The following is a 24,352-nucleotide window of genomic DNA, read 5'->3' on the forward strand; positions in this document are numbered from 1 at the left end:
CACACCCCGCCCTCCGCCTCAGGAACCGAACCGAACCCGCCGACACGGGAAAGGGTTTTTTAATGCGAGTTTCCCCTCGTACAGCTCGTTAAAACTCCGATCACCGAACCGGCACGAGGAAAGACACAACAAAATAAGTGGGAAAAAAAAACCCCAAACAAACAACAAACAAAAACCCAACTGCTGAATAAATACATAATACACATTTTTGGACATCTCAACGTTTGGCGTATCAATCCCTTCGTTTGGTAACAGACAGCTCTGGCTTTCACCTAACAGGTTTTATTACAGTTTTATTTCTCAAACGGTCGCCCCGCCTGGATTTTTCTCCCCCAGGCACCTCTGAGTGTGTGGCCTCAAAACAGACCTAAAAAGCTCATGGAAAGCGGTGGGAAAAGCTCTATGTCACCTTCCTCAGGCACATTCCAACCGCAGGCAGTTCCCTGCCCGAACTTACACGTGTAAAGCTGTTGTGCCCACATTAATGTGACCCGTCCCAGAGGAAGGGGCTCTGCCCCTCACAGTCAGGCAGCAGAAGCTGCAGACACAGACAGTGAAGAGAAGGTGATTTTTTTTTTCCCCTAAGGACAATCATGATGTGAATTTACTGCTTGTGAAACACACTAGTCTGGCAGAGCCAGAGCATAACAGTGTGGGATAAGCAGAGCAGGGATCTCACAGGCACAGGCAGGAAAGGTTTCTCCCCTTCCCTCTCTAACCATGGTACTACTCTTGGTAGATTTTTACACTTACTAGTTCATCACAATCTCTCAGCACTTCCCAACCACTCATTTCTATCAGCCTCGACCCCACTGGAGAACTGTCTGCAGTGGAGTGTTTTGGTTTGCAATCTTAAATAATAGAAACGCTGAATAATTATTTCCCCTAAGAACCAGAGAACAGCTCTTTACATCTAATGTGAATGGGCCATCAAAGAAAATGACCAAAACAATCTCTGACAATTGGAATGAGGCCACCAAACACCACCAGGACCTCTGGGATGTTATCCAGAGATTGATCAGAGGTTTTGACAATCTTAACATGGTAAAGAACAGAGACAATTCCACAGTGAAGCCCTTCTGACTGATGCAGTTGTTCCCAGACTTCCCTTTCTTAGATCTGATCTTCACAGACTGAGATGGTCTGAATTTGTGTGGGTATCCCTGCTGCTCTTAGCTGCAGAAACAAAAGGTAGGGAGGCTGTCTTATCTCTTCAGTCTAATCCCAGAGGTAAAGCATCATTAGAGGACCTTCCTTCAGCTGATCAGAAGCACCTATATTGCCACTGCTGCTGCTTTGAACTTTGTGATAGGCTTGCAAGGACTGCAAAGAGGTAAGGAATCAGATGATCTTCAGGCTCTTACTGCTGATTTTCATCTGGTGTGACATTTAACTCTTATGACTGCTGGAATCAGCTCCCTGATTGCTTTGTATTTGGAATAGTGTCCAGGAATTATTGTCTAACATCCAGTCCTGTATAGCTGTAGATGAAAACAGGCTTCCAGCTTGTGACTTGCCTCCAGAAAGCTGGATTTCCAGTCCAGGAAAGCATTTTTTAAAGCCAACCACTCCGTGATAGAAGGTTCAAGTAAATGGCACTTCCAAGAAACAGCGGATGAGGAGCACAATCAAAAATGAAGGCACAAAATCTCCTTCACAATTCTACAGCAATATTCCTAGATATTACCTGCAGTATCAGAGAGGGAGATCTTCCAGTAGTGGAGTCTTAAAATACCATTAAAAATCAATATCCAAATACCTTTGAACAATGCCTTAGAAACTCTCAGCAGCATTCCCTGTTTCCACTCAGAGTCAGCAGCGAGCAGGGCCAGGGAAAGGTCCTTGCTGGGAAGCAATGCTCTAGGGGTCAAGAAAGGACACTGCGATATAACGAGTCCCTTTGGTGGTCGGGAGCCCTTCGTGGTAGTGGGTCAGGCGTCCCGGGTGCATGAGGGTCCATCCTTTCCGCGGAGCTCGGATGGAGCAGTTGTAGCGCAGGAACCGGCAGCCTCCTCCCTGATGGGAACACAAGAGACACATCAGCTTGGAAAAAGCACCTCAGGGAAAGGGCCTCTGCCTTCTCCTGGCAGCCCTTCTGAAAATGTGAGAAGGTGCTTGGAGAATCCCCTGTGTGTTCTGATGCATTCAGAGTTCTCCTTCCTACCCTAGCCCAGTCAAAAATTGCAATCCTTAGTGTGAAGAAGCCAGATGTGGATAAGGAAAGGGTTTTCAGCTGCCTGGACTGCTCCAGAGGCTGTGCTTCATTCCTGCCCCACTGGTACTCACCTCATAGTCTATCCCAACTCGGTTCAGGGCAATGTTGATGGTGAAGGTGGAGGCGTCGTGGTGGGGCATCAGGGACGGCTGCTCGTCGGGTTTGTAGCGAACCACAAAGGCCAGTTCAAACTGAGTCTGGGGAGAGAAGAACAAAGGGCACTGTTACAGGGCTGTAGTGGTCCTTGGCTGCTGAGCTGCAGAGCAGGGTGTAGCACTGAAACTGCATTCCACTGCTAAGGGAGAAAGGCAGCGACCAGGCAGGAGAATGCCACTGGGAAATTGCACATTTCCTAAGGCTCATACTTATGTCACACTCCAGGGTCAGTCCCCCCACACTAGGAAAAAGTATGTGTATTCCTAGAGGATTCTTTGCACAAAGCTGCAACTGGAAGAGGTGATCAGAAGCTGGCCAGTTTTGATGCTCAGGTGCACATACCTTAGTGTAGTATCCTGGGTACAGTTTCTCTGTGATGGGTGCAATATAGTCCAGAAGAAACTTATACCATTCTCTTTCAAAGCCAATTTGGTTCATGTGTATGTCAATAGTTGGGACATTCTCATATCCTCCTTGTATTCTGCTGTCCTGAAATAGAATCACAGAAATACCCATAAGGATGGGGATCCTGGAGTTCAGGAATGAAAAGCACTTGTTTCTGGTAACTACAAATAAATAGGATGTTTACTTATCACAGTTTGCAGGATGGAAAACTCATTTCAGACAATAATTAAAACCTAAGGGAAACGATATTGCCATCATGAAGGCTGAACACTGTATCTTCAGAGGACACTAAAGAGGACTCAAAAATTAATTCACATTTAAGAACAAAATTAGGGTGTCATCTCCAGTTTCCTGGTTTAACTGTGGGATCTAATGCCTTCCCATAGGAGGCACAGCTGCCACCAAATATGCACAGATAAAAGCAGGACCCAAAACTCAAAGAGTTCCTGCTTTACTTACCGTGTTGTCACCTGTGGACCACTGGCCATAATGTTCCATTTCTTCCACCAGCTCATCACAGGCAGTGTCAGTGAATATGGGGAACCAGTAAACATCTGGGCAGGGCTGCAGAAAGCAAACAGGTGAGAACAGCAGAAACAAGGACAGGTGCTTGAGGCAAAAGGAGTAAGGTTAAACTGAGTGCAGACTGAGTCAGTTCAAGTGGAAAGACACTAAAATATTGAGGATAGAAATTTGTCTTCTGATTTATGTGCCCCATTTCCACTTAAGAGAGCTGGAGATGTACTTCTAGGAGAAGGACTTGGCTCTAAAAATACTTTCAAGGTCATGCTCCCTGTGCCGAACTGCTTCTTCCCAAGAATGACAATAGTAATGATACAAGCACTGTCCCGATGCTGATCTCCCATTGTGATGGATAAGAGTGATGTTTTCTTACCATTTCTACCAATTTCCCCTTCAGAGCTGCTGTGTAGTTTTCATGGATGTATTTTTCTCTCCAGTCCTGCAGACAGAAGATAAGCAAACCAGTCATTTCTGTGGGGCCTGCTTAAAGAGGCAATGAAAGGACAGGCACTCATGCAGTATTCACAGGCTTTGAAGATCCAGATGCTGTGAATCTCATAAACACCCTCTCTTTAAATTCTGTGACTGCACTCCTCATCCCACCTGAGAGACATCATTATTACAAAGCCTGGACCTCCCGTGCTGGTGAAGCAAATCATCAGATATTCCCATGCAACAGTGCTGTGCCTGCTGAGCATGCAGGTTGTCTCACCTCAGGATTGCTGAATATTTGCCAGAGGTCGTTGTGGAGGTGAGTTGTCTGGTAATTCTCCAGGGACAGGATGTGTCCGAACTGGTGCCGGTTTGTCAGGTACATAAAGACTCCCTGTAGGACAGAGGAAGACTGTCAAGGCCTTGCATTTCTGTGAGCCACCGTGAAATATAAGCACTGACAGTTCTCCAAGCTGTTAATTTACTCATTCTTCCTGTTGTGGCCCTTCAGTTAAATTTCCACCCTGGATATGAGGAGCTCTGAAAGGCTATAGCCAGAAACAGTAATTCTGTCTCTTGTCAGCCAGGGCTGGAGGCAGAGCAGAATAGCTGCTGTGAGGTTAGGTTCTTCCTTCTTACCATGTCATTTCCATTTAGAACAGGCCTGAATAGGCCCAAGAACAAAAATGTTATCCACATTTAGTGGTCCCTGCCTTCGTGTGGTTTCACAGCAGGACAGAAATCCCACACTGTTCCAAAGCCTGCCCAGCACTGACTAGTGCCAGTTCACCCCATCCCCTGCCCGGCAGAGCTGAATGCCTTGGAACTCCTTAATCTTGCACCCTCCACCGTGGCATGCAGCTCTCCCTGCCAGCCTCTCTCCTGGACTGACCTGATTCCTAACGTTGTGGCAGAAAGCCATGTCAGCATCCAGTTTGCCACTGTGGAAAAGATCTTCCCGGTCAAGCTCCGAGCGCAGCGCCTTGGCTTTAACCATGTAAGCGCTGCTGATGTAGGGAACGTTCCAGAGCCCCCTGGAACACAGGGAAAGCACAGTGAGACCTGAAATACCACCAAGACAGAAATTGCTGGACTTGACAGGATGGCAGCCAGACTTGCCTAAAAGAGCCAACTCAGAACTGTAGGGAGAAACCATACCAACAGGGATTGTCATTCCAGAAAAAAAATTGCTTATATTGCTCAGAGCTTTTAAGCTGCACAAATGCTAGTCCACTGTGAAAGCAATTAATTGCTACTGTGTGCTTTTGCTGGGGACATAATTAATGGCTTGAATCTCTTCCCAGAGAGATCAACATATTTTTTCCAGTGATTTAAAGAAACTGAACTGGCCAAAAGTGCATAAGCTGATTGCCAGCATGTATTGCACATATAATGGCCTATAAAAAAAAAGGCCCCTCAAGAATATGAATGAATCAACAATTCTATTTTGTGAATATTCCATTCAAGGATCACATGGTATTTTATGAAGATTTATCTGAAAGAGATTAAACAGCACTTTACAGGATTGTAGAGGTCACACTAACTATAATCCATAGGTGGGAAAACATGACATGAGTAAAATGAAGTGATTTCAGCAGAGTCAGGACTCTCAAATCCTTACTCTGATCACAAGAAATCTCATTATCTCTGCTCAAGGGAGAACACAGAGCAGACACTTCCTTTCCTACACACACAGACAGTTGTGCTCTCTGGTTCTTTGACAGCAGCCAGTTTGATGATCATGTGCTGCAGCAAGCTTTACATCTGAGGGATTATATCAGGGAAAAGCTCTTTGCATACTCACACCCTCCGCCTTTGAACAATATCCACATAATCTTCTGAGCGGGCATAGTATCCATCAGGGCTCAGAGCTCCCCAGAAGTTGGACCACAGCTTCTCATGCCGGCTCACCAGAGGGGCAATCACCAGCCTGGCAGCATGAAAGGGAAAGGAATTGCAGGACGGGATGTTACCACAAGAAGAAAAGGAAAATATTTACAAACCACAGGACTGTAACAGCTATATTCTTCCTCACTTACAGAGTTGGTGTTTCCTTAACTCTGTTGGAATAAAATTCCACATAAGAAAGGGCAAGTATGGTCCCAGTCTCCTCTCTAATTGCACCCTGCACCAGGTCTCTTAGAATCTGATTTGTTCTACTGACTATATAAAGACAAAAATGAGGATGATTTACATCCCCTGCCTAAAATCCAGGGACTACAACTACAATGTAAAAAAACCCCAACACCTAAGAGGTGTTTGTCTAACATTCCATCTCTGACACAGTTCTCCTGGTACCTTACACATCTCAGTGATAAAAGAGTTCACAGCATTCCTTGTGTGAGATGACCACTAAGGATTGCTCAGACCAAAGAACTCACTTGTTCTGTTCGATCAGGATCCTCAGAGTCTCTGTGTTCTTCAGAACTACCTCAGCATCCAGGCTAAAGTAATAGTCACAGTCAGGATCATTCCTGCACAAATCCCTACAGCCAGAGAAGAGAAAAGTCACACCAAAATCCTCTTAAAACAGAGCAAGACAAGGGACAGAACACAGGAATTCCTTCACCTTGTAGTCTAAAGGTGTTCTGGGTGTTCAGTAAAGTTCAATTTAATGTAACAACCCAGGGGACCATCATAGCACAAGCACATCAGATTCAGTATCCAGCAGCAGACAAACACACAGCCAAAATCACATTTACCAAACTGTTTCCTCAGCACAAACTGGAGAGGTTCCCATTTACAGTTGGCACAAATCCACACCAGAGCTCCAACATCTCCTGGTCACAGACAGGGAGATACTCTTCCACTAGCTCTTAGTTTTACTACTACACTCCTTCTCTCCAGAGATACAAGTGCATATTGTTTGTGATCTATGGCTGGGCATGTAGATGACATGTGGGAGGTACAGGATTATCCTTCTGCCAGAGCAAAGGACCAGTGAGAACTTAGTCTCTGAAAGTGGAGAGATAAAGCTGGTATCAAAGTTGACTTTTTTTTCCCAATATGTAAGGGCATGGGAGTTAGTGCTAGAAAAACTGAAAGAAAAGGGGGACTGAAAAAAAGAAAAGCAATCACTTGACAGGGATGATCCTCAGAAAAAAAACAAATGTCTTAGTTTGGACAGGGGCTGACTCTGCCAGCCATCACATGTGGCCTCTTCACTTACATGCCCAAGTTACGTGCCTCAGCGTTCTCCACCTCATCATCTGGCCCCATCACCTTGACAGAGAGATATTCTTTGCCATGCTCTTCTACAAAAGAGTCCACCTCCATCAAGTGATGTTCCTCCTATGCCAAAAATAAGGAAAAATGGGTAAGATGGGCTCATCCCAGGCCACTCAGCCTCCTGTTCTTGAAAATGCCAAACCAGATGGGCAACAGCTCTTCCCACTTCCATATCTTTACAGCTGGACAGAGCTATCTTATAGGTGCCATTGTAGATAACTACTGGGCTTACAGAGGCTGGAATTATAGAATCACAGAATCAGCCAGGTTGGAAGGGACCTCTGAGATCATCAAGTCCAACCCTTGATCCACCACCACCGTGGTTACTAGACCATGGCACTAAGTCTAGCCCAAGGTTGCAAAGGTGCCTAGAGTACAGGGAAGGTGTACATTTTCCCTACATTTGCTAAGACCATCACAGGCCATCTTCACTTACACTGTTGTGAATGAAGAGCTGGATTCGTTGCTTCGGGTAATGGAGGTTACGAAGACGTAAGAAAAACTGGGAGAGGAATGGGGTGGGCTGCTCGATGAAAATGCCAATCAGGATCATTGGCAATGCCTCATCCTGCATTCAGAGAGGAGAGGAGAGAAGTGGTGACTCGAGTTCCACATCAGATCCCATTTTAAGACTTGTCTTTAAAGCTTTGAACAGACACATCAAGCCTTACCTTAAACCCTGTGAGGCTTCGCAGGCCTTCATCACACACAGTGCAGCCAGTCTCAAATGTCCATACTTGAGGAATGTAGTTTCCCAGGTAGTTCAGCTGCAGCTGCAAAAGGCAATTTGCAATATTTTGTATTACGGGGCAGGGGAGTTTCTTTGTGTGCAACCCCACTGTAAAATCACATTTCAGCTCCATTTACCTTCTCTGGGAACTAAAGAATCTGAAGCACCACAGCCCGAGGGTCCAACTACACATGGGTCTTTGAACCAGACCTGGACCTGCCATGGACCTGGACCACTTATTATTTCTCAAATACAAGTGGACACAGGGACAGTCAATAAATGTGAAGACAGTAACCAGATCCATCAAGCCTAAAGGGTCACTTTGCAACAAACACAGACCAAATCTTTCTCTCAAGAGGTCCACTTACCTTGGTGGGTCCATTTCCATGAATCACCACAGGCAGGGTGTCATATAACAAGTTTCTTGCTCTCACTCGTGAGTTTTCAAACTTCATGACTATCTCATCTGGAAATGACATTGCCAGCATGTTAATGCTTTTACTGATAATTAGCAGCACAACCCCTCATTTCTACTGAGAAACCACTGAAAGATGAAAGCATGGATATGGATAACTGTGCACAGGCAGTTTAAGGGCTACAGACCATAACTAGAAAGAAGAAAAAAGTGTTCAGAGTGATTCTGTGAAGTAACAGGATAGCTGGGAAATTGGACAATGATGCATCTTTGCATTACAATCAGTGACTGCTCCCAGGCCCCCCGTGGCTGCTTCTCACCTCCCCTGGCATTCCAGCAGGGTTCTGAAGCGGAAAGACAGGCAAGCCCTGGGCAGGGTTGTGTGTTTTTACTTGCACTGGAAGTCCCTCCCAGTTTCAATCCCCAGGGCTAATGCAATCCGACATGCCTGGAGATCAAAGTGGCAAGGAGGTGTAAGATGAAAAACCTGACCTGCATTCCCTCAAGTGGAGAAGGAATTGCAGAGAGAACCTAGTTGGTCACAGTGGAATTCCAAACAAATCCCAGAACTCTGGCAGAGGCTTTTACTGAAGCTTATTCTGCAGGGACAGGCATTTCTGAAATACAATCCCTTCAGCCACAAGTTTATTTCTGGTATCAATTTGCAGTTTCATTCCAAGGAGAAATGACCTTCCCTCTCCCATCTCACCTAGTGCTCCGTCTAGGTTTTGGAAGATCCGGCTTCTTTGGTCTAGACTGATGTTGATACTTTCCTTTTAAAATAATGAGATAAATAACCTTAATTAGAACACAGGGGGGCATCCAATCTTTACATGCTGAGCGAAGATATATCCCATTCCTATAATGATTTGCAAACTCTCCAAGCCCTGAAATCTAAAACACTCCCAGATAATCATCATTTTCACTCGAATCTGGGACAATTCACCATTTTCTAAAACAATTTGTATATATTCTATTAGGCAAAAACTGTGCAAATAAAGAAGGCACTTTAGAGCTGCTGGGGGTATATCAATAAATCTCCAGCATATGAATGAAGTGCACCTGCACACAGCTATATAAACCCCACAGATAACACACAGGAATGCCAAGATAGCAAAACCATCTGCTGTGGAGAGTTTCTTGCCATCTATCCCTAGGGCAAGTGTTACCCAAGCATTGCCTCAGGTACCAGTGCCAAACCAGAGCACAGTAGGGTGCAAGGCCAGCTTGTGCAATCTTTGTTTTTATCCCCTGCTGCAAGTCACACTCTGACTGGGTCAGACTAAAATGCAGCTGTGACTTAACAGAGTTCCATGTCCCTGCAGGCATCCATTAAGAGCCATTACTGGGAAGGACAGCAGGGTGCTAACATCCACTGTCTGAGTGCCAAGGCAGGGGAATTACTCAGCCCTTGCAGGGCATAGGGCCAGAACTGCAGATGAGAACATTAAAGGAACTGTTCATGTTAAATTATCACAGGCCATACTTGGATTTAGGGAACTAAAAAAGTCCAGCTGCTCTGAATTTTCTACCAGCCCTGCTGGTAAAAAACTGCAACTCTTTCTCTAGTCAGTGTAAAAGCAGTTCCTCAATACAAATGTTTCCTCTCGTTTGTAAATGGCTGTTACAGTTTGAGTTCTTAGTTCCTGTGCATTTGTGGTGTCTCAGGGACACACTGGCCTGTGTAATGCACAACTGGGCAGGGACAGCAGACCCAGAATGGGTCTGGATGCTTCAGCCAGTGCACCACTCGGTGCTGGAATAGCAGTGCTGCTTCCAGGGTCCATTCCAGGCTTCTGTAGGATGTCACATGGCATTTACCTATAATGTACTTCAGTGCTAGGTTGGATATCTCTAAGTCAGCACTGCACTCAGGGGTTTCACATCCCCTGGGAGGAGGTTGGTATGAGCTTCCAGTCATGGAAATTTCAAGTCATCTCTTTTCCCATTCATATTTTAAGCTTAAAGATAAAAACTGCTAATAACAGAACATGGGGATACTGGCTAGAATGCAAATTTTCAGGCTCTCAAAATCTATATACACCTACTCTTTTTTCTGGATCCAAGAAGATGTTTGTATAGAAGAGCTGGTCACTGTCATCATCCTCTCCTTTCCACTCCTCCACAAGCTTCTTCAGGTTTGGAGCATAACCTATGAAGCCTGTGGGAATAAGAATGAAGAGGCATTTCATCCCAGATGACCAAAAAGTGGAATAACTCCTCTATACCTGTACTCTCACTTCTCTCACATGAATTCTCACTACACCCTGTGTTGCAGCAGAGATACACCAGTTTTTAGTTTGTTCACCACTTCTCCCAAGGGCCAAATAGGAGAAGAAAGCTGAAAGAGGTTCTCAGCTGAAAGCAAGCTCTGTGTCTCACCTCCAGAACCCAGGAAGCGCTTTCCATCTCGCACCTGAGGATACTTGGCTTCCAACTTTCTGTCAGGGTAGATGTAGTTCTCTGCTGAGAAAACCACCTTGCTCTTGGCTTGTTTGAACTTCTTCAGCAGTTCTGTGGGGCCCGAAGCAAAGAGCACGTCATAGCTAGAGAAGGAGGCAGACAAAAAGGGACAAAAAGGAATGGAGACAGAAAAACATGTCAGTGAGAAAAGTTTCTAGAAACAGCTAATTCTTTGGGAATCCCTTTCTTTTAGTTCTGCTTCACAGTATTACATTTTTTTGTGAAGTAACTGTAGCTAATTAAAGCAGAGTCTTATTCATACGCTGGGCATATGAAAAGACACTGAGAGTCCAAACTGTCCTTTTTCCTCTTCACTTTTCTCTGGCAGACCAGTTCTTGGCTCTCAGGATTGTGCTGCAGCCTACCTCATCTTATAAAACAAATAATTCTGGTAAGAAAGGCCTGCCTAGTTCCAGAGGAATTGTCTGCTCATTCTCTGCAGTTACAGGCAGCCAAATTCCACCATGGCAGGATCAGGTACAACACTATCAGGCAAGAGTTGGAACCAGCCTATTCTGCTGAGACCTTCCCAAGTGCCACGGATGCAGCTCTAAGTGATTCTCAGGCAACTACAGAGAAATCAAGGGGAAAAAAAACAGAGGTCTGGACACACTTTTCAAAAGCAATCTACTTCACAGTTCACTTCCTGTCCAAACAGCCTTATGATTCAGACCATGGCAAGTTCTTTCCAACCATTACCTGTCTACAAAAAGGATGATCAGGTCCTCCTTATCCCCAAACTGCTTCAGAGCTGCTTTCAGGAGACGGACCTTCTGCCCACCTCCAGCTGGATTCTGGTCATCTCCACCCTGCCACTCCTCATCCAGCCCCAGCACCTACACAACGACAGGTACAGGGTCACCTGAACAGGGCAGTGCTCACAGGAAAGGACCAGAACCCCCAACCTGACCAGTCCTGATAACTGTGCAAATCACAGCAAAAATAACAGCCCCAGGACAAATGGACTATAGACATATATATATATATATATATATATATATATATATATATATATATATATATATATATATATATATATATATATATATCAGCTTTTGATCCACTCTCTGGGCTGGCCAGGCAGAGTAACACGTAGCACAACAACAAAGCACTCTGAGCCACAGGGACAGGAGCACGTTCTGTACAGTGTGTTTTGGCAGAATAATGGAAAAGTGCCATGGGGCTCCCTTGAGCAGAGTTATGGATCTCATCCCAAGCCAGCACTCAGGATGGAATAACAGACTGCTGCAGAAATGCCCCAGTCACAGTGTTTTTCAGCCAGTTCAGTAGGTGTGTCCTCTCCTGAGCTTTTAATCATTTTATGGCCAGGCCTTATCCATTTCCACAATTCAAAATTCCCTTTGACCAACCACCTCGACATCACCTGGACTTTGTAGTTGAAGAACTGGGCTGATCTTCTGAAGCGTTGGAACCCCTCAGTCTGCTTGGTGGCAACAGTCAGAACCAGCAGGTTTTCTGCACAAGGGGGAAAGCACAAAGAGACACATTCAGCTTGTGTTGTTTTCACAACCAGCTGTTTCACACCTAACTTGATCCTGGGTATAAAACAAGAGATTATGGAAAGATACAATTTCACTGCCTGAGTCAGGAGCTAGAAAAAGAAAATAAAAAGTAGTAAGTGGTTTCTTGCCCTGCTAGTGAAAGCTACAATTCTCTTCTCTCACACAGAGTATGAAGGAAATTAAAGTTGAAGATAAAAAATAGAACTACTACAGAATGCCCATTTGGAAGGCATCCATTTAGTGCAGTATTGGTTTCCTGTTCCCCACAGAGCTGCTTTTTTGTCACTCAGCATTGACTGGGTGTAGGGAAAACCAAAATTAGTCCTGAATGTTATTATTCCCTCTATATGGCAGCTCCTACTTTCTACTGCATTCCTGAGGTGTTTTCCAGAGTTTTTCATACATATTCAATGTGAATTTAATTGTGCTATAACTTTCATTTGCATTCTCCTCCCAAACTTGCTTTTTATTTCCAGTCCCTTAAAAATGACAAAGCGAAATCCTGAAGTTCTCTTTCAGAAGTTTGTCTGTGGTACCACTGGAATATGATTTTTATGGGGAAGTTCTGGTTTCCCCATTGCAATGATGAAAATGCTATGCTTCACTCTAACAGTTTTGCTGAAGTAGGAATTTGTATAGGCTCTGGAAACGTGCTTAAATGCAAATCCTGGCTATCCGATTTAAACATCAAAAAATACCAGGAAAAACTGAAAGCACATTTTCTTGGCCTCAGCAGGCTCTTTTTGGAACAATGATTTTTTTCAATGGATGTACCAGATGTATCTTCCTAATGTACCCAAACTGATATTCTGTCTGGCCTTACAGAGGAAGGATCTAGGAGCTGGAGTTACAGATGGACCTGGGAAAGGCAGCAAAAGTGAAAAATAAGTGTAAGACTCCACATTAAGAAGAAAGAGGATATTCTCCCAATCCTGTACCTGCATCAGAATAAAAAGAGAGGAGATTGAAAACAGTCAATAGGTCAGCTCTAATTGTATTTTGTTAGACATGCTCACAAAGGAAGTGACAAATAAAAGAACAGGAATCCTGAACTGGTGCAGATTTAAAGGCACATTTTCAGACACATGAAGTGCATTCCTAATCCAGCTCCTCCAGCACGCTCCAGTCTCTGTCAGAGGGTGCAAACAAATGAGTAAAATATGTATGTCCTCAAGGAATATGTTAAAGCCATTACAGTTTCTAGCCATGCAGAAAGCCACAGCAGCTTTATGAGAGCTCCGAGCTCATGGCTTCTGAGAAGGTGAGGATCATACTGCCAAGGAAAAGGGGGGAAAACATGGGCTTGCCAGACAGGAATGTCAAGGCAAACCTTAAATTCTAGCACCTGAGGGGAGAAAGCATATGATAATGATAAAAGAAGGAACAGGAACGACAGAACTCTGACTGCTATGCAATTATTTCAGCCCCAAATCTCAGGCATCTCACATTAAATAAATCACTAATTCATTTTCAGGCTGCCACCCCGAGAAAGCCACACACTGTTTATGATCTGACTGCCAGAAGTTTGCTGGACATGACTAAAGGCTGCACAGATGCACAGGAAGTGGTGTCCTATTTCCAAGGCAGAAAAGGTCCCTCCGTGCAGTTTGTGAAGTTGGAGAAGCACTAAAAGCCAGCACAGACAATTATCATCCCCAGCAGAACTCCAGGTTACAGATTCCCTTCTCATTCCTGGTCTGTGGGGTAGGACTCCGAGAGACACTAAGCTCAGTCTCTGTTCTGAGAACTCTGTAGTAGCGAGAGCTTTCCATCCCCAGAGACATTCCTTCAGCCCAGCACTGGAAGCTTGTGCTGAGCTATGCTGCCTCCACTCCTTCTCCTTTAACCCTTTTTTATCTTTCCCAAAGATTTTGCTGAACACTGGTGCAGCTGATGGGTACTGCCAGGGACAGAACAGTAAAGCTTTTTACTTTCGGTATCACGTGCAGGCTTTTTAAAACACCCTAAATCAGAGTGATACTTCCCAATTTCCCATGTCACAGTCACTTTCCATATGTAGAAATGGCAGCCTGTTGAGCTAAGCTGGGCCTCCTGGGCCCAAAGGCTCCCTGGGCCATGTTGACAACTAAAAATCATATAAATACATTTAATAATGGGATGGATGCAACATACAAACACAGGGTGGTTAAAGAAGCAAGCATTGGTTTAAGAACCAGGGGATTTGCACTCTACTATGCAACAAGGAGCCAATCCAGCTCTCCCTCTGTTTTTCCATGTGTGGAACAATAATAGAAGATATTTACCACTTTTGTGAGGGTTTTAGAGCTCTATAGATGAAAAGTATCCTGTAGGGACAAAGCACTAGAACAGGAACTCTGATGTCAATATCACAGTGAAAAGGTTGTGTAAACTTCTCAGCTTTTATGAAGATTAAAAATCAGTGACAAGTTCAGTAACAAAACAATAAATTTAAAGTTATTTACTTCAGCCCTGAGTTGACAGGGAAAGCACAGCTGCAGCTGCATTTTAGGACAAGGAATGAATTTATCCCTAGGCTGTGCTTTGGGAAATCTTACTGTGCCACTTCCTGTTAAGATGGTGTCCAAAAAAACACCATTAATATGGAGATCAAATAGAAAAAAATCAGTGCACAATTTAGTAGTGGATAATATAATCTCTGCATTAAATTTACTTTACAGAAGTATTTTTTAAAGATTCAATTAACTATAAATAACTATGCTTAGATCTTTAGATCTTACAAAGATCTAAAAGAACATCCAAGAGAGCAGACAGATATCATTACTCTCACGTTACTCTGGGGAAGCTGAGGCACGACAAAGGTGAGGCATTTTTTTCTTTGAGTCACACCAGAAGTGATGAGTTCAGAAAGCAGTTAATTCTAAATCCCTCTTCCTAACCAACATGCCTCATTCTCTTTCCCAGCCCTCAGTTTTAGCTCTAGTGCACTCTAAAACCTTACCAAAACCATGGAAGATTTGGGATGTGCAAGGAAGGCAGGACAGCACAGAGAGATTCTTTGTTTCAGTGATGCCACTATAGCTAAAGAACTCCCAACACTCCCATGGATACATGTAACTGTATTAAGTAATAGATATATAGTAAAGGTAATTATACCAGAATCACACTGTGAAGGGAAATATTCTAGGTAACAAGATTAAATCTCCTCCTAATTGCCACGTCTCTAATGAAGACAGAGATAATTATCCCAACTTCTTGGCAGAGTGACAGTGCGTGAAGCCCTTTGTCAGTGCTGCTGACACTGCAGCTGCCCTAATCCTCTGCCCTTCTACCAACTACTCCAGAGTTTCTACCAACTGATGTTATTTTAGGAGCATCCCGGATCTTGAGTCACAGCGTGGACAGTCAGGGATCTAAAGCTCTCCCTTTACCTTATTCTTGAACCGTCTAAGTCCAAAAGCAGGGAGAGCTGACCCAGGTGGGATGGAACCCAGGGGACTGAGAGTCCTTCGCCGGGACGAACCGGCGTGCCAGGCTGTGTCCCACAGCCGTGAGCTGCCTCGGGACCCGCGGGAGGCTCGAGGTGCCGCCCGGGGGCTCAGCCTGGGCTGCGACAGCGGGACAGGGGCGGCACCGCGGGGCTGTGCCCGTCCCTCAGCCCTGCCGCCCGTCCCCCCGCGCCCCCGGAGCCCCCCTTACCTTCCTGCGGCGAGGCACGGCCGCCCCCCGCCCCGAGCAGCGCCAGCACCGCCCAGGGCAGCAGCACCGCCGGGACAACCATGGAAGCGACTTTCCCGGCCGGACCCCGCGCCGGGAGCCCCCACACGGAGCGCGGGCGATGCCTGCGGGACGGAGCGGGCGGCTCCGGGAGGCTCCGGGGCTGGCGGAGCTGTGCCACGCACCAGACCCGCCCGGCGGGGACGGGCGGAGGAAGCGGGAGGAGGCGGCTCCTCCTCCCGGGCCGCCCCGGCCCCCGCGAGAGGCGGGCGGGCGGCTGGGGCCGGGCCGGGAGCGGGGGCGGAGAGGGAGCACCGGGACGTGGAGCTCCGGGGCTTGATCCCGCAGCTCCGGGGCTTTACCCGGGCGGCGTGCGGGGCACCCCGGCCGTGGGACGCCGGGGAAGAATCGGGCACCGAGCAAAGGCGTAGGAGGAGAGGGGTCAGTCACTCTCTGGGCAGCTTCAGCTGGTGCTGGGCTGCAGCTGGGCTGACATGGGCATTTACGTAGGAAAAGCAGACCAGGAGTGGATTGTAACGTTATGCACAGCTCTGGAAACTGGAAGCCTTATTAAATATCACCTTCTCACCTTCTTCCCACCTGTTGCCTCCCATATTTCCTTGGTGAACACAGAACCTGCAGTGGTTTTGTTCCCTGCACTGACTGGTTTTCTCTGGCCGTGTACAGGTCTTTAAGTCTTACATTTGTCTCTGTGGCCTTGTGCTGGGTTTTCTTGCTCTAGCCCTGATGACTTATCTAGGCATCTTTTTCTAGTTCATTCTGCCAATATTTGAGAACGGGCAAATAATCCCATCTTAAAAAATTACACTTTTTTTAACATTTGCTTTAGGGTCGCTTTTACACTTCTGTGAGTGTAAGGTTTAGATGTAGGGAAACCCTTTAAAGCCTGAGGATCTACCACTGACACAGACCTTACATGAGGCCTGTCAGCAAACCAGCTCTTTAAATTAACAGAAATCACAGATATCACAGGATTTGGATTTTCAAAACAAACCCAAGAAGGTATGTTCTTAGAGGAGAAAAAATAAAGCACACTAGAAAGGCCAGATTGTAGCTAATGAATATTCTCTGTGCTTCATAACAGCATCATCCCGAAGAACTGCCATTACAATTTGTTCACTGGAAATATTCTTGGGTGTGTTCAAAGCACTTTTCCTTCCATTCCCTTTCCCTGAAGTAGTAATCCCCTCATAATTACCAGGAAAACAGAACAGGTCTCGTGCTCAAGTGATGTACTACAGGCAACAACCCAAGGAAATACTAGTTCTCTCTAAAATAGTGATTTCAGGACACTTCCTTTTGCGAAGCTGCCAGTTTCTCTAAATAATTTTTGTTTAATTTAAAAAAAAAAAAAAGGAAAGAAAAGAAAAAACCCAGATTTTCACTTTAGATTTCTTCAGTACTTTGCAGGCCCTGATAAATCTGTAGCAGCTTCAACACTTTAAGCCAGGAGCCACAGCAAAGATGCTCAGCACTTTCCCTTCAGACCTCAGACTGAGAGCTGGGACTCAACACGGGTTTTTAAAATTGCAAGTTTCTCATTTTGAAGAAGTTAAATCTCTCCAGTCTGAAACCAAAGCGGTTTTGCACACTGGAAATCATGAATGCCTCATTGTTTGTGCTGCTGTACCCAGCCCGTCGCTGTGTGACAGCTCTGTTTGCATTCTGCAACTCTGCCAGCCCAGCGAGCACATTTCATTTCCCCCCTCTGTGTTTGCACTGCTCTGTGCTCTCTGGCTGCAGTCGGTGCCTGTCTTTTTAAACAGAGCCAGCTGCCAGTGCAGATGTTCCATGAGTACGTGCAACACGTGCTCCAGGCGGAGCAGCAACTTCCTAAAAACTGGAAGGCTCAGAGCTCCGTTTTTCGTGCAGCCTCAAAACACACCGGGGCTTCTGAGGCAGCACCAGCCCCACCGAAACCCGCAGGGGATGGAGTCTCACCCACCCTTTTGGGATTCCAGAGCTCCTTCCAAAATCAAACAGCATTTTGCAGGAATATTCATTTGCATTCATTCAAATATTCATTTGCAGGAATAAATGAAGAATGTGTCTCGTCGGTTCCCTTCACTGAGCTGGTTCACTGGCTCAACCTGGTCGAGAATTTCATAGTTTTAAGTCACAGTGTTTGTCTGACTTGCTCGAAACTGTGTGTGTTCTTGTGTCTCCGGAGCGCTGCGCGGGATACAAAGCTTTCCCGTGCACATCTCAGTCGCGTCACTAAGTTTGTTCCTCTATTTACTACAGGGTGTGTTAGAACATGACTCGCTTTCCCGCACGGTCTCTGCCGTGGTAACGGCAGTGAATGACACTGGAATTACGGAAATCCCCTCCAGGCCTTTTCCATCGGTGCAGTGACCCGGGCGGAGACGCAGAACACAGAACCATCAGCCCTGGGCTGGAGCTGCCCGAGGACACCCGCGGACATCGCACCGGGAGCGGGGCAGGGGAGGAAATCCGGGACCGGGGGATACCCGGAGCGGGGAAGGGTTCCCGGTGCCGGGGCTCCAGGAGCCGGCGGGGTTGGGAGACAGGGGGGGCACCCCGGTGCTGAGGGGGGCTGGAGACAGGGCGGGTCAGAGCCAGAGAGTCCCGGTCCCGGGGGGCTCCCGGAGCCGGGCGGGTCGGAACCCGGGGGGGGTCCCGGAACTGAGTGAGTCGGAGCCGGCGGGTCGGCAGCCGGCGGGGTCGGGAGCTGACAGAGGCCCCGGAGCCGGGAGGGCTCAGGGCCGGGGGGTCCCGGGGCCGGGGGGGTCCCGGTAGGGCCGGGCCGGGTCTCTCTCCCCTCCCCGCCCGCCCCGAGGGGGCGGCGCGCGCGGCCGTCGCAAAGCGCCGCAAAAGCGCCGCCAAGCGCGGCGGCGATGGCGGCCTAGGGCCGGAGCGGCGGGGCCGGCGCTCCCCGCCGGGGCTCCCCATGTGGCTGCAGCAGCGCCTCAAGGGGCTGCCGGGGCTGCTGTCCAGCAGCTGGGCGCGGCGCCTGCTGCTGCTGGTGGTGGTGCTGCTGGTCGCCTACTGGTACCTGCTGGCGGGGCGGGCGCGGGGCGCGGGGCGCGGGGCCGAGCCGAGCGGGGCGGCCGCGCTGTGCCTGCAGGCGGCCGCGGGCGCCTGGCGGGCGCAGACCCAGCGCGGGGATGCGCTGCCGCTGCCCGAGGACGCGGCGGGGGGCGAGGGCACCGCGGGGCCTGCGCTGGCGGGCAACGGGTGGGTGCTGCTGGATGTGACCGCGGGGCGCCTCTGGGTGAGGCCGGCGGGGGCCCCGGCGGGCCCCGCGCTCGCCACCGAGTACCCTGCGCTGGTGCGGCTGCGGGCGCTGGGCGGGCGCGGCGAGGCGCGGGCGGCGCTGGCGGCGCTGCGGGACGGGGCGGTGCGGGCGGTGCGGTGCGTTCACACCGGGCCCGGCGCGGGGCCCGGGGACTGCGTGACGGTGCGGGAGGACGTGGTGGCCCACCGGGGCCGCCCGCACCTCTACCTGCAGCGCCTCCGCATCGCCAACCCCACGGACAGAGTGGTCGCCTTTGAGGCCTCCTCGCCCCCGGCGCCCGGCGGGCGGTTCTCCGGCAGCCTGGAGAAGGCGGGGGAGCGGCAGTTCGTGCTCTCCTCGGGCCGCCTGGCGCTGCCCGGCGGTAACAAGGCGGTGCTGGTGGTGGTGGCGGCCCAGAAGCTCGTGAGCCGCCTGCAGGTCGCGCCCAAGTCGCACTTCGACGAGACGGTGCTGTCCGTGGTGCACACCTCGGAGCCCACCGAGCCCGCCCGGCTGGAGGAGACCTTGGGCAGGCTGAGGGAGGCGGCCAGGAAAGAGATGCTGGAGGTGATGCAGATGGGGGTGGAAGATCTTTTCCAGGAGCACCAGCAGACCTGGTCTGACCTGTTCATTTCAGGTAAGGAAGGTGATGCTCAGCTTCCACAGAGAGTGGCTGAAAGCTCAATGACCTGTAAGGGCTCCAGGGGCTCCACTCTTCCTCAGGGGTTGTTGAAACAGTTTGTAATCCAGCATGCTTTACGATGTGGAGGACACCTGACTGCACAAAGGAAGTGATGGAAGAACATTTCTGATCATAACTCTGGGTGTGCTGCCTTCCATGGCTTCAGTAACTTCACTGATTTGTCAGTTGGAAAATAGAGTTGACCTTTAGTGACAGTAAAAAGACAGATTTCTGCGTGGAAGTTAAGGACTGTCCTTAACAGGACAAGGTTGGTTTTTCCTAAGATTTCAAGGATGGTTTTGTAAGATTTTAATGGCCTCGTTGCCCAAGTAATGCAGAACTTGCTATTTTATAGCCAGTAGAAAGAGATTTTCCTTTGACAGATCATTCTTGCAGAGTCATGGTGACATCTGTGTGTAAGAGTAGCTTTGTCTGTAGGAAAGCTTGGCTTTCAAACTCCAAGTAGCGGAGAGAATGATTTGTCTTCTTAGACAAATACAAGGAGACATTTCACTGCAGTGTTTTATGGACAAAGGTTTATTAGATGTCATAAAGAACACCTGGGCAATGTGCACATTTGATCTTCTTTTCCTCCTGGTTAATGCCTTGTTTTCCTTTCGTTCCAGGGATTGAAATGAGGAAGATCACGGATGCTCACACCCCATCCAGTGAGACTGTCAACATGACCCTGTACTACGTGCTGTCCACCATGCCAGCCCCCCTGCTGGACCCCCTGATCAGTGCTGAGGACAGGGAGAGGATGGAGGGCAGCCTGAACTATGCTGACCACTGCTTCAGCGGCCACGCCACCATGCACGCCCAGAACCTGTGGCCAGCCAGGCTCACCAGCGTCCCCCAGATCCTGCAGCTCTCAGACCTGTGGAAGCTGACCCTCCAGAAACGGGGCTGCAAGGGCCTGGTGGCAGCTGGAGTGCACGGGCTCATGCAGGGGATGGTGCTGAGCTTCGGGGGGCTGCAGTTCACGGAGAACCATCTCCAGTTCCAGGCTGACCCCGATGTGCTTCACAACAGCTACTCCTTACGTGGGATCCATTACAACAAGGACTTGATCAACCTGGCTGTGCTGCTGGATGCCGAAGGGAAGCCCTTCCTGCACGTGTCAGTGAAGTTGCAGGAGAAGCCAGTGAGGCTGTATGCCTGTGAGGCAGGCTGCATGAACGAGCCCGTGGAGCTCACCTCGGAGGCGCGGGGCCACACCTTCCCCGTCATGGTCACCCAGCCCATCACACCCCTGCTTTATATATCCACAGACCTGGTCCACCTGCAGGACCTGAGACACACACTCCACCTAAAAGCTATCCTGGCTCATGAGGAGCACATGGCCAAGCAATACCCGGGCTTGCCCTTCCTGTTCTGGTTCAGTGTGGCCTCCTTAATCACTTTGTTTCACTTGTTTCTGTTCAAACTCATCTACAACGAATATTGTGGGCCTGGAGCCAAGCCACTCTTCAGGAGTAAGGTATAAGGCTGCTGCTTTTGGCTGCTGTCCACTGAGTGTTGTCAGCCTGGTGTTCTGTCAGCTGTGCCTGGGCAGGGTCTGTCTTGGACTGTGAGGATTTTCAGTCTCTCTTGCAACAAGCAACCTGTGACCTCTTCTTGCAAGGGGAGGGAATAGGGCAGGGATTGGAGCAGCAGGGATTATAAATATTAGCAGACATGAACTCATCATCTGTCCTTAGACATTTGTAAGGCTGCAGGTGGAGGCAGACACAGCTTTCTGTCCTTTTTCCATACATCATTGCTTGTTTCTAAGCCAGGAATGTCAGGAGATGATGTTTCTTGTTCTGCAATACCAGAAAGCTTGTGAGAGCTGCTGTGTGGAGATGTCACACCTGGTCTGAATGGGTGACGTGTCACACTGCAACACCCAAATGCAGGCTGGTGTTCTGACTTTTGGGACTCCTGGTCCATGTTCATGGATTTACAGACACTGTGCAGTCCTCCATCAAACCACATTTACCACCATTGTTTGGGGCAGGTGCTGAGTTGGTGTTTCTTCCATTCAGACAAAATTAAGGAAAGTACTGAGTGCTTTTTACTGTGAGTTGGAGGCTCTGGCTTCAAGCTCTACTGCATCTCATTTGGGTGTAAAGATTTTGAAATTATTGCTTAGAGTTGCCTTAGAAAACTTAGTTGCTAGTAAAAACTAGAGAATAGAAGGTGAGTTCTGCTCTTAGTACTGGGACTTTCTGGCTGTGTGTTGATACAGAGTAGAAATGCAAGACCAGACTGGATTTGCTGTGTGAGCTCCCTTGTGCTGTTCAGAGGCTTCCCCTCCTAAGGGCTGAACAGTTAAATGTAGCTTGTGTTTGAAAAAAAAAAAGGAAATAAAAAGGAGATAGTTAAGTGGAGCTGTCAGAGGAGAAGTTCTAGCTTTAGATTGCCCTGTTATTCCAAATGGTAAAAACAAATTCAATTTTTGATAGCTAAGGCTGGACAGAAGGTGCTAGACTAAACTCAACAGTTGGTATCTAAGGGGTGTTTAAGGAGAGCTGGAAATTTCCCTGTCAGCTCCCTGGCTTTGTCGTGGTGAGCACTGGGGATCAAACCTGATCCCAAGCAGGTCTGAATACCTGTCATCCAATGAAGGAATGAGTGGGAGGTGCTTGTGGCTGGACAGACTAACCTAGGAGGAGGTAGGATAGATGTGTGTGTCAGACAGCTGCTGTTACAAGCCTCTGATCATGATCCAAACCCTCGTGCAGAAGGAGGAAGGCGTTGGGAGGTGGTGCCAGTTGTTGTGTACACAGCTGACATGTGTCCTGGAACGTGTCCTTGGAATTATGTAATTATGTCCTTCTCTCACTGTTGTCTCTCTGATTGCCTTTGTCATCTCCAAGACTTGCCTTCTGCCTGTTCCCAAGTGACCTGTTGCCCGTTGCTGCAGGTGACTGTCCCTGACTCTGCTCACTGAACTGCCCAGAAGCGCCACAGCCACAGCCCAGGGCTGAGCCACCCCCAGCCTGGACACTGCAGAGCCCTGAGCGACAGCAAACTCTGCTGCCTCGGCCTGGGTGGACCTGCTGAACAGGAAGGTGATGCAGAACTTGATTCCAGAACCAGGGCAGAAGTGGGAGCCAGCTGAAGCTCAGAACCTCTGTAGCAGCGAGATGGATGGTGTTGGAATAACCCCCCGTTCCATGAGCTGAATGGGAACATCCCTGTGTCCAAGTGAACTTAGTCCTGCTTTCAGCCTCTGTTTGCACAAGACATCTGACAATTTTGCAGCTGAGAACAAGGACCTTTTGAAAGCAACAATCTTTTTGTGCCTTGCTATGACAGGAATCTGAGACTTGGAAGGTGTGGTGATGGAAGAGTTTATGCCAGAAGTTCATGTAACAGATGTTTCCTTTTCCTTGTAAGCTGTTCAGTTCCCTAAGAGTAATCCATTTGGTGAACATACTTGAAGATATACTAAGTTCTTTGATATTTTGATTTGAGTTTTGTTGGGTTTTTTTTTAATTTTACAGGAGAATAAAGAATGATGATTCCCTTCAGAGAGTTAACTAGAAAACCTTAGTGTAACTTCCTTTCTGGTATACATTTTTTAATTTATTGCTTGGGGGGTGGGGGAGGATGTTGATAATTTTGCCTCCACTTCAGTAACAGTCAACTGATCCGTGGATATCTAAGTGCTGGTAACAGGTTTTTCAGCCTTTATGACTGTAGAGTGCAAAATCAATTTGCTGAAATTGTTTTCTGGATTTACACTTGGAAATGCTGATCTGCAGGTTTCCTACTCTAAGCCTACTGAGACTTTATGCATTGATTTGTTTTGGCTATGGGGAGGGGAAGACATCCCACTTTCTAGTGATTTAAAGGTTGTTTGGTTTTAAAATACCAAAGCTGTTGTTTCTAAATAAATATCTTTCAGTCTAATCTGATTGGTGAAGCGTGGTTGAGTTTTGTGTTGGTTTTGTCTCTGTTCTTTCATGACCTTGCTCCCCACCCAGTTAAAACAAGCAGAGCCTTATGTCACATCTATGGCCAGTATTGACTGCAAAAGTGCTTGGATTATGAGAGAATACAGTGTGGAAAGTAATACAGAAATGGATCTAAGCTGGAAACAGGAATTTGGAAGGCACAACTAGAGACAGAACCACACAGGGTCATGCTCATCTCCATTTCCCTGCTCTGTATAACTTTGTTCTCCCCTGAGGAACACAGGCCAAGCTTCAGTTTTAAGAACACAGAAACAGTCCCAGGGAACAATCAAGCAGCAGATTTAATGGCCATCCAGCAAATAATGACATTGGCACAGTTGGTGCTCCCAGGGGAAAGCTGGGGCAGGATTTAATTTTGAATTTTTAGGGGGGTTACTCTCTAGTTTCAGATGAAAAACCTCCCTCAGAAAATCAGATTTCAGTGTATGCAGCTCATCTGCAGACACTTCCACTTACTAATTGGTACAGCAGAGTTACTGCCCTGCAAGGGAATAAAAACAGAGGCAACAGAGTCCATGATAAATTGTACAGATGTACATTGTGTATGGAAGGAGACATTTGCTGTTCTGCTTTAACAGAACATACCAGAACATACCAGAAGGTCCTGCTCTTTCTTCCTGCAGGAGCTGCTCAGCCTGTGTGGAACATCTGGCACGAAGATGATAAGAGTTTCCAGGGTGCTGTTTCCAAACCACTGTGG

The 24,352-nt window shown here is 47.8% G+C and overlaps 2 protein-coding genes across 2 annotated transcripts; one reads left to right on the top strand and one right to left on the bottom strand.

Moving 5' to 3' along the window:
- Positions 1-182: 182 nt before the first annotated feature.
- Positions 183-16,022, bottom strand: PLOD1 (procollagen-lysine,2-oxoglutarate 5-dioxygenase 1). The gene is made up of 19 exons (XM_051786595.1): positions 15,729-16,022; positions 11,951-12,042; positions 11,266-11,402; positions 10,486-10,649; positions 10,152-10,264; positions 8,813-8,876; positions 8,057-8,154; positions 7,630-7,731; positions 7,395-7,526; positions 6,900-7,021; positions 6,112-6,216; positions 5,535-5,660; positions 4,623-4,764; positions 4,011-4,124; positions 3,672-3,737; positions 3,236-3,340; positions 2,714-2,860; positions 2,287-2,412; positions 183-2,016 (listed from the first exon to the last, which is right to left on the bottom strand). Exons 1-19 carry the CDS (start codon positions 15,808-15,810, stop codon positions 1,861-1,863), a joined length of 2,193 nt encoding a protein of 730 aa, XP_051642555.1. The 5' UTR covers positions 15,811-16,022; the 3' UTR covers positions 183-1,860.
- Positions 16,023-18,597: 2,575 nt separating this feature from the next.
- Positions 18,598-23,592, top strand: KIAA2013 (KIAA2013 ortholog). Its single transcript, XM_051786596.1, has 3 exons — positions 18,598-19,642; positions 20,314-21,167; positions 22,596-23,592. Exons 1-3 carry the CDS (start codon positions 18,679-18,681, stop codon positions 22,620-22,622), a joined length of 1,845 nt encoding a protein of 614 aa, XP_051642556.1. The 5' UTR covers positions 18,598-18,678; the 3' UTR covers positions 22,623-23,592.
- Positions 23,593-24,352: the final 760 nt, after the last annotated feature.

The sequence above is a fragment of the Manacus candei genome, unplaced genomic scaffold, assembly GCF_025592945.1.
Source record: "Manacus candei isolate 608988 ecotype Guabito, Panama unplaced genomic scaffold, ASM2559294v1 h1tg000022l, whole genome shotgun sequence".
NCBI lineage: Eukaryota > Metazoa > Chordata > Aves > Passeriformes > Pipridae > Manacus > Manacus candei.